Source organism: Zeus faber (assembly GCF_960531495.2).
Source record: "Zeus faber genome assembly, chromosome: 11".
In the NCBI taxonomy this organism is placed as follows: Eukaryota; Metazoa; Chordata; class Actinopteri; order Zeiformes; family Zeidae; genus Zeus; species Zeus faber.
The window spans coordinates 31,431,516-31,441,659 of NC_137205.1; the positions used below are offsets into that span (position 1 = coordinate 31,431,516).

Consider the following 10,144-nt stretch of genomic DNA (forward strand, 5'->3'; position numbering starts at 1 on the left):
TTTATATATATATATATGGGGATGGTAGCTCAGGCGGTAGAGCTGGTCGTCTAGTCATCTAAAGGTTGCTGGTTGGATCCCAGGCTCCTCCTGCTAGCATGCTGTAGTGTCCTTGAGCAAGACACTTAGCCCCTAATTGCTCCTGATGGCTGCGTCCATCGGTGTTTGAACAATTGTAAGTCGCTTTGGATAAAAGCGTCTGCTAAATGTAAATGTAATGTACAATTACTTAGCACTACTTAGCAGTATTTATTGTTACACTAATGTCTCTGTCGCAATGTAGCTTGAATGTTATTCTCCCTTGTAAGTCGCTTTGTATAAAAGCGTCTGCTAAATGACTAAATGAAAATGTAAATGTAAAGGTGGATGCAAGGAGATCAAACCTGACTGAATTAAACTGTATTTTCTGGGGAGAGGTTAGCACCACAGTTTTTTTCGACCCCAACTCAGACTTATCTATTGGAAAACCTGGGCACTGTAGTATAGCTATTGCCTTGGATGTGCCCATTAAGTTTGTCAGTTGGAATGTGAGAGGCTTGGGCTCACTGGCTAAACGTAGCAAAATCCTAAGTCACCTCACCAGGATGAACCTCAGCTTTTGTCCTCTGCAAGAAACTCACCTCACTGCATCCAAGCACCGCAAACTCAAAGCTAAACGCAAAACCTGCTGTCTTGCGCTTTTTTTTTTTAATGACCAGGAGCAGCCAAATAAGTGGGAAAAAAACTTTCTTGAAGGAAAATGATTTTTCCAGAGTTGTGTTCCTTTGTGTTTTGTCTTTTTTTTTAAATCTTTCACCGTATTTTCAAAACTGAGCTTGATTTATAAGTAGTAGAAAAATGTTAAAGCGTGGAGTTAAATATTCCCGTTTGTTGACATGGGGAAACACAGTTCACTTACAGAGACGCTGAACAGCGCTGAACAACGCCGATCCATGGTTTCCGTTAAAGCGAGAGTCCAGGTGAAGATCATTCCTCCATATTCCATGTGATGTCACAATGTGAAACCGTTTTGATAGAGTTCAACCTTTAAATCGTACTACTTTTACACACATACAGAGACATTATTGTGGAGGGGGCGTGTCCCAATGTAAACCAACGAAGAATTCATGCTGACGTCACTTCCGTAAACAAGACGAGGATCCGGTTTCACTTGTCTGTGAAAACTTTGGTCTCCTTGTTGTTATTGATTAGGAGAAGCGGGTGGAGGAAGATCCAAACCATATCGCGGACCTGAGTCTTCCCAGTGCGACTGAGCCAAGTCCGTGTAAGCAGCGTCATTAGACCGGGCACCGCGGCCTAACGACCCGATGAGGTTCATACCGAGCGTTTCGAATGGGGCCTCGACTAGGGTGGGGGGGGGGTGGCTCGACGGCGCTCTTGGCGTAGTGGTTGAGGACGGACGCGGGTCTGGCCCTCTGGGCCGCTTCACGCTGGAGGCTTCACGCTGGAGGCTTCACGCTGGTCCTCTCAGGCTGGAGAGGACCCGCTCCTCCTCCCGGTCCACGAGGCGTTTCCGCAGCCAGCGGATCGGCTCCGGGGCGCCTTTCCCTCGGCGCCCTGCCCCACCCCACCCCACCCCACCCGGGTCCCTGTTCAGGCGCCGCTTGTGGGAGTCTCTGCCCACTGCTACGGTTTTAGCTTTGTCGTGGTGCGCCGGCATGGAGCGTTTTTATTCAAGCGTTCAACAGAACGGCTCGCTGCCGCAAGTTTAACTAATCATTGAGAAAAACGCTTTGGATCATTTCGTGGACGCGCTGAAGCGCCCGCCCCGACGCCTCCTCCTCCTCCGCCCGACGCCTCCTCCTCCTCCTCCCGCCCCGACGCCTCCTCCTCCTCCGCCTCCTCCTCCTCCTCCCGCCCCGACGCCTCCTCCTCCTCCCGCCCCGACGCCTCCTCCTCCTCCTCCCGCCCCGACGCCTCCTCCTCCTCCCGCCCCGACGCCTCCTCCTCCTCCTCCCGACGCCTCCTCCTCCTCCTCCCGCCCCGACGCCTCCTCCTCCTCCTCCTCCTCCCGCCCCGACGCCTCCTCCTCCTCCTCCCGACGCCTCCTCCTCCTCCTCCCGCCCCGACGCCTCCTCCTCCTCCCGCCCCGACGCCTCCTCCTCCTCCTCCCGACGCCTCCTCCTCCTCCTCCTCCCGACGCCTCCTCCTCCTCCTCCCGCCCCGACGCCTCCTCCTCCTCCTCCCGCCCCGACGCGGTCGCTGATTGGTGGCCGCGGGAACGGGAACCGTGCTTGACCACGCCCCTTGGTCCGCCACACGATCTTCTGCCTGTCTGTCTCTCTGCCTGCCTGTCTCTCTTTTTCCATCCATCTACCCCTCCATGTATTCGTTTGTCTGTCTGTCTGTCTGTCTATCTTTCTTTTTCCATCCATCCACCCGTCTGTCTGCGTGTCTGTCTGCCACGTATGCGCAGACAGGGAACTAGTCTTGAACTCGTCTTGGTTCAGAAAGACCGGGTCTCACGGCGCAGTGTGTCGTGGCTGGATGACTCCACCGGGGAGAGAAGTGAAACCTCCGGGAGGATGTCAGACGCCCCTGCTTCCTCCACTTTCTCTTTCCGTTCCCCTCGAACCCTCAGACCACGGGCTTCGGCAGACGTCCCTCTTCGACTCGTTCTCCCTCCTCCGCCGGCACCGAGGTACGGGTATGTGGATTTAACACGTTCAACCGAACGACGGCGACGACGACGGAGTCAGGATCCGCTGCTAAATAACGATTTATGTTGCGTAACATCGATGTCGTTGTTGTCGGACGTTTTCAACTGCGTGGACGTGGACCGGTTGCTATTAAATGCGTCCTTTACCAAAAGCCGTTGGAGCTTTTATTCACATTTTCGGACGAGTTGCAGTTGTGAGTGAACTCAATCTACTGTCTCGTATAAAAACACGTTGTTGGCGTCGACGGTGGAACTTCTCGATTTTCAAAAGCGCAGCTCGGACGGGGACCGGGGAATGGCGGGGGCGGGGCGGGGCGGGGGTTACCGGGCGCGGGCTGGTGTTGTGCTTTTTTGGGGGGGAGCGGCTGGTGCGACCCCGGGGACGGCGCGGGTCTCGTTCCGCCGATTAAAGTGGAGGTTGAACGGGCGGCGCTCAACAGCTGCTGCCGAGAAATGTTGCGTGTGGACAGGAAACGGCCCCAGCCGCCACTTCCTGTTTTCACAGATAAAATCACAAAGTGTCACAAAGAGAAATGGCGTCGGAAGTGGAGTGCGGCTGGTGCTGGTGGTGCTGGTGGTGCTGCTGCTGCTGGTGCTGCTGCTGCTGCTGCTGCTGGTGCTGCTGCTGCTGCTGCTGCTGCTGCTGCTGGCTTCTGGTTGTGATCTTGTCTAGGGTTCGATTGCGATGAGCGCAGTAGTTTTCGTTTAAACACGTGTAAATAACCTGTTGACACCCCACCCAAAATACCACCACCGAATTCTACTTATTCAGAAACGCTTACAGAAACATTAAGAACACAGATATCAAGAATACACAAATACTTAGGAATATTTATTTATTTATTTTTAACAGCAAAAACATATTTGGGGTTTTATTCTATTAGTATATATACATTTTCATTGCAGAAGTTGTATTTTATATTTTGTATTTCCTCCATAGGGCATCATCATTAAAGCTTAACATGACAAGGAACTTGGGATATTGAGGCAGGTTTGTTTCGCAGCTCGGGGTGAACACATAATATTACACAAAATAAAACTGAGGTTCCACATTTCTATAGTCATTACATTCAAGCTGGTTTAGTAGGGACACAATGAAAAATTGTCTCTACACGATTGATATTTACCTCAATTATTGGGATTTTGTCATCAAAATATAACATGAAAGCTCAAAACCCTCCAAAGTAGTGATAATAAGGAATAAAATGCTTCTCAAAATGGATCATTGCAATGATTGCACGGGAATAATGAACCGTGTGTGTGTGTGTGTGTGTGTGTGTGTGTGTGTGTGTGAGATAATGAAGCATTTTAATTGAAATAGATGGCCATTGTTTAAGGAATGTGAAGAATGTTGAATGTTATCTGTGTAAAAACAAAAAAAAACATTGTGCAGCTAGTGTTGGCTGCAAGAGTAGTGGGTCTTCTGCCCCTATGGGCACATCATGGAACTGCAGGAGTGTATTTATAGTTTTATTTTGCGTTTTTTAAATAGCATGTCTAAATATGACAATTATGTGTGTGTGTATATGTGTGTGTGTGTGTGTGTGTGTATATATATATATATATATATATATATATATATATAATATAACATTTTTACTTCAGCCATAAATAGTTTGGGAACCCCTGACATAAGTGCTATAAAGGACATTGCAAACACTGTGACATAAAATGTAACGTGCTTCTGCTTTTATTTTGCTCATGTTTGTTTCATTTTTAACGTAGGACGCACAACATTCAGCGGCGCTCTTATCTGGTGTTAACGCTGAATGAACCCTGACTCATCTTTGCCACAGCTGCAGCAGAAAACCGGGAAGATGGAAAAAGGACTCCACCCACCGGAGTCAGCACCACCCTACCCAGGACCCCCGCTAGGCTACAGTGAAGCACCAGTGGGCCCCCAGCCCGCATTTTACCCTCAGTCCTACTATCCCAACCCCCCTACAGCACCGTTCCCATCCGGCAACCAGGGAGGTCATGTCCATCCTGCTCCGGCTCCATCCGTCCAGATGGGCCCAGGAGTCTACCCTGCTCCACCCGTCCAGATGGGGCCAGGAGTCTACCCTGCTCCACCCGTCCAGATGGGGCCAGGAGTCTACCCTGCTCCACCCGTCCAGATGGGGCCAGGAGTCTACCCTGCTCCGGCTCCACCAATCCCCATCACCACAGGTGAGGCAGTGCTCCTCGTGTGACATGCTCTGTCACACGACTGGAGAACCAAGAAGTGTAGGATGCAAGTTCTGTTGGTAGAGTTTAGAAATAACTGTTGATCTCACGGCTCTGTGAATACTTCATTCTGATTGGTCAGTAGAGGCAATCTGTTATCTCTGCATAATGACCGTTGCCACGGGCAACCACTTCTCCGCCTTGTTTCACATCCCTCGTATCACTCCGCTACATGCTAATGCTAACACAAGCTGGTGGCACCGTCTGATGACGCTACATAGAAACTGCAATGGACGACTGGAAGAGATGAATGCAGACACCGATGACTCATTTCATGATTAACGTAAATGTCCATTTATATTTTAATTACAGTAAATGGGTTTGTCATGTGGAGGAGAATAGATCACGTTGTTGTGACTAGGGTTAGGGCTAGATGTGGTAGGGATGTCTACGAGTTACTGTTCATTTCAAACCCATATTCCCTGTCAATGTATTCATTTATTTAGTAAATAGATGTGGATATGGTGCATGTACCTCTTTTTGCAGGCTGTATATTAACCCTTTTATACTTATTCCATTGTAATTCATTGTAATTTCAGGTAAATACAAGTTACGCAATTTACGTGAGACCTTGAACTAAATGCTACCCGTGTGCACTACACTGACATGCACACAAACAGCTATATGAAGTATAATGTCTGGCATTTGAATTTGGTGAAAATGTTTGGCACATCAAACAGGAAGCAGCTCATTCATCAAAACTGCGGTTCCCCACAGGCGTTAAGAGGAAACAAACACCACATCCCTCGTCTCCTGATACACATCAGCATTCAACAACACTCATAAAGTATTTGCTAAATATGTAGTTTGTATTTACAATATTATGTACAATGTACAAATTTGTAAAAAAAACAAAAACACAAGTTTGTATATATATATATATATATATATATATATACAGTATATATATCTTATACAGTATATGATATGCTGATATATGATGTATTATTTCACATTATCTCATCTTACTGCCACTGGTTTAAAATGCAGGTACACATAGCAACCACCAGGGGAGACAATGCCAACAGACTGAAGGCCCAACACATTGAGTCCAAGTAGAAAACAGTGGCAGCTCGACCTACGACTGCATCTACTTACGACTGATCCAAGACCCCAGCAGCCGTGGTCGCGAAGACTTGTATCAACTTGCGACCGACTGCTCCAAGATACGACTGTTGAAATTTGCAGTCGGTGCGTCGGCGGCCAGACAGCAGCCAGTCAGCAGCCAGACAGCAGCCAGTCAGCAGCCAGACAGCAGCCAGACAGCAGCCAGTCAGCAGCCAGACAGCAGCCAGACAGCAGCCAGACAGCAGCCAGACAGCAGCCAGACAGCAGCCAGTCAGCAGCCAGACAGCAGCCAGTCAGCAGCCAGACAGCAGCCAGACAGCAGCCAGTCAGCAGCCAGACAGCAGCCAGACAGCAGCCAGACAGCAGCCAGTCAGCAGCCAGACAGCAGCCAGTCATCAGTCAGTCAGCAGCCAGACAGCAGCCAGACAGCAGCCAGTCATCAGTCAGTCAGCAGCCAGACAGCAGCCAGACAGCAGCCAGACAGCAGCCAGTCAGCAGCCAGACAGCAGCCAGACAGCAGCCAGTCAGTAGCCAGTCAGCAGCCAGACAGCAGCCAGTCATCAGTCAGTCAGCAGCCAGACAGCAGCCAGACAGCAGCCAGTCATCAGTCAGTCAGCAGCCAGACAGCAGCCAGACAGCAGCCAGTCAGCAGCCAGACAGCAGCCAGTCAGCAGCCAGACAGCAGCCAGACAGCAGCCAGACAGCAGCCAGTCAGCAGCCAGACAGCAGCCAGTCATCAGTCAGTCAGCAGCCAGACAGCAGCCAGACAGCAGCCAGTCAGCAGCCAGACAGCAGCCAGTCATCAGTCAGTCAGCAGCCAGACAGCAGCCAGACAGCAGCCAGTCAGCAGCCAGACAGCAGCCAGTCAGCAGCCAGACAGCAGCCAGACAGCAGCCAGTCAGCAGCCAGTCAGCAGCCAGTCATCAGTCAGTCAGCAGCCAGACAGCAGCCAGACAGCAGCCAGTCAGCAGCCAGACAGCAGCCAGACAGCAGCCAGTCAGCAGCCAGTCATCAGTCAGTCAGCAGCCAGACAGCAGCCAGACAGCAGCCAGTCAGCAGCCAGACAGCAGCCAGTCATCAGTCAGTCAGCAGTCAGTCAGTCGTCAGTCAGTCGTCAGTCAGCAGCCAGTCAGCAGTCAGTCAGCAGTCAGCAGCCAGTCAGCAGTCAGTCGTCAGTCAGCAGCCAGTCAGCAGTCAGTCGGCGGCCATTCAGCAGTCAGTCAGTCAGCAGCCAGTCAGTCAGTCAGCAGTCAGTCAGTCAGCAGCCAGTCAGCAGCCAGTCAGTCAGTCAGCAGCCAGTCAGTCAGTCAGCAGCCAGTCAGCAGTCAGTCAGTCAGCAGCCAGTCAGCAGCCAGTCAGTCAGTCAGCAGCAGTCAGTCAGCGGGCGACCTACATGGTGTGTGCACGTAGTTAGTGGCTTATGGATATTTTTTTCATATTTACTGTGTTTGTTCTGTGTATTTAGTTTATTTTCACCTTCATGATGAGTCCTAAGAAGAAGGACGATGGAAAAAAGAAAAAGGCAACGACTCCCATTGAAACTTAGAAGGAAATCATAGAAAAATATGAGCGTGGTGTATATGGGAAAAATTGCTTTGATATACGACTGTTTTAACATACGACCGTTCTTATAGAACTAATTACAGTCATAAGTCAAGGTACCACTGAAATTTACTGTGGTATGTAATTAATCCAATCTGCTTAAATTGCTTAAATTTTGATTGTTTTTATACTTAAATCACCGTCCACTTTACCTCATAATAATAATGATGCTTATAAGCATCAAGCCCATGAACAGAAAATGAATTATTGAGGATTAAATGAATGGGGGAAAATGACAACATTTAATTTAATTAATCTTGAATGTGATCTACAGTTTGCACTCCACTTTGAGAATTATTTTTGACAGAATTAAATTATTCTTTGACAATTCCATTCACAACTGAGAGTCAAACCTCCTAAATCAAACAAACGAAACGTCTGCAAATTGAGCAAATCTTTTCACTGGGTCACCGGTAACGAGCCAGATCTCCAAAAAGCCGAACCTTTCATCACTAGTATACAGTATGTATGTAATTATTATGATTTACTTTTCTTTTACTGTGTACCTTGTATGTATATAATAGTATTTTGGACTCTCCCTGCAGTGACCCACCTGCTGGTGACCCCTGCGGCCACACTGCATGAGGTCCCGGGGCAGACGGTGTGCCCCCACTGCCACTGCACGGTGGTGACCACGACCGAGCACAAGGCCGGGATCATGGCCTGGGCCGTGTGCGCTGGCCTCACCTTCTTTGGGTAGGACCGGTTCACCAGGACCCTCCCTCTCACATGGTTACTGCTCCACCAGGATTGCTGTGTGTAGTGGAAGTCAGGTGTTACAGCAGCAAAATGCAGTGCAGTCAAGAAAGAGATAAAAATTAAAATGAGATAGTAACACAGATGTACACATCTGTCTAAGTACACAGTTCACTGGTAGACTGACTAGTTAATCAGTCAGTAGCAGTTACAGTATTGCAGCATTACTAATAAGTGTCATACAGTAATATAGGTAATGGCCCCTGGTGGCGTACATTGATAATAACAGTCCATAATAACTACCTTATATCCTCAAATAGTGACTGGGGCCTTTTTTCTTTTTTTAATCTGAACTACAGGTCTCCAGGCCTTTGCTGGAAACAGGCTTAGCCAACCAGGGAATTACAGTATTCAGAGTTTCCCTTGAACGCAGCACTTCCTGCTTTGGTGCGCTGGAGAGTGAGAGTGCTATGGTTGGGGCATTTGTCCCAAGAAGCGTTCTGCTACGCAGCAGTAGGAAACCGAATACATTTAAAGCATGTACAATAAAAAACAAGCACTGTTTTATTTGCTTTGTTTAGAGAAAGGATCACTCTGATGGAGCTGTTCCCATGCGGAACACCGCAGCTCCGATCAGTTCCTTCACCGGCCTGTATTTGAGGCAGGCTTTTATTTGTTCGTGTCGACCACGCCCCCGGGATCCGTCAGAGGCCCGTTTTTTATTTGACGTCCAGTTTGTATTTGAGGAAATACGGTGATAACAGTATGTGACAGTTTCGCCACCACACGCCACCCAAGTGACGTGAACAACAAACACAGATCTTAGTGAACAACAAACACAGGCGTGATGAGTTTGAATCCCCCTGTTGGATAGAAGAGTAGAGCCCAACACGTGGAGGCAGGGGAGGTGGAGGGAGTGCAGCCACGCAGCAAAGCAGGCAGCAACACAGCAGCAAAGCAGGCAGTAAAGCAGGTAGAGCAGGGGAGACTGGCTGCTTCAATAGGCCAGCCCATATAAGGGCGTGGCAGTATGTCTGACAGAACTAGCTCTGCCTCATTAATAGAGTTCGATTGGCTAGATGTAACGGTAAATTATAACAATTTGCTACATACACGATGCAGATATGCAAAACGAGACAGAAAAAAATGCATAAATAACTGAGCCGGAACTGTTTTGTTTATAATGTGAGAGTGGGGACGCTAACGGTTCTGTTTCCCTTCTCCGTTCAGGTGCATCCCGTGCTGCCTGATACCGTTCTGCATCGACTCGTGCCTGGATGTGGTACATCGCTGTTCTCTCTGCTACAAAGTCATCCACATACACAAGCGATTGTAGGCGGCGGGAGCAAGGCCTTCCTTCATTTCAAAAATAAACTCCACAGCTTTGAAATATGTCACTGTTTAAACTGTTGTTGAGGCTCTTTCACGGTGAAAAGGGGAGTGGGGGGAATATGATGAATATGCCGGCGCTTTAATTAAACACGTCAAGTCAGAGTTTCATTTGGAATATTTTCCTGTAGTTAAGTGTTTTACTGGTCATGTCTTTGTCCTATATGGTAAATTGGATTGTGAATCAGTTTTAAAATTGTAATGACATACTTTGCAGGCAGGATACTTGTGCAAGCAGGGGATCTTAATTTCAGGGCGTGGCCATTTCCTTCTGCCTCTGGGGGCAGGGTTCCCAAGTCAATGAAAGCACACTGAAGTTTGTCATGTGAAACTGTACACAATATATTTTGTGTTATTTTTATGCATCCACTTTTAATAAAGGGAACGTTGTGTTGACTTCTAACCACTTCAGTTGTACCAGTGTTAGAAGTTGTACTTGAGATGTGATAGTTTTTAGTTAAGGCATATTAATGACGAGTATACTGTCATTTAAAATAGTGCATA

At 48.4% G+C, this 10,144-nt stretch overlaps 1 protein-coding gene across 3 annotated transcripts; it reads left to right on the plus strand.

The window, feature by feature from the left end:
* Nucleotides 1-2,430: 2,430 nt before the first annotated feature.
* On the plus strand, nucleotides 2,431-10,046 carry LOC307237275 (uncharacterized protein). 3 transcript variants are annotated; one of them, XM_080009985.1, is made up of 5 exons: nucleotides 2,431-2,641; nucleotides 3,600-3,646; nucleotides 4,456-4,828; nucleotides 8,101-8,251; nucleotides 9,482-10,046. In XM_080009985.1, the coding sequence occupies exons 3-5, from the start codon at nucleotides 4,477-4,479 to the stop codon at nucleotides 9,585-9,587; spliced, it is 609 nt and encodes a 202-aa protein (XP_079866111.1). In that variant the 5' UTR covers nucleotides 2,431-2,641; nucleotides 3,600-3,646; nucleotides 4,456-4,476; the 3' UTR covers nucleotides 9,588-10,046. The 3 variants fall into 3 exon arrangements, with proteins under 3 accessions (XP_079866111.1, XP_079866110.1, XP_079866109.1); XM_080009984.1 differs by lacking the exon at nucleotides 3,600-3,646 and having other exon boundaries at nucleotides 2,432-2,647; XM_080009983.1 differs by lacking the exon at nucleotides 3,600-3,646 and having other exon boundaries at nucleotides 2,433-2,641.
* The last annotated feature ends 98 nt before the right edge of the window (nucleotides 10,047-10,144 follow it).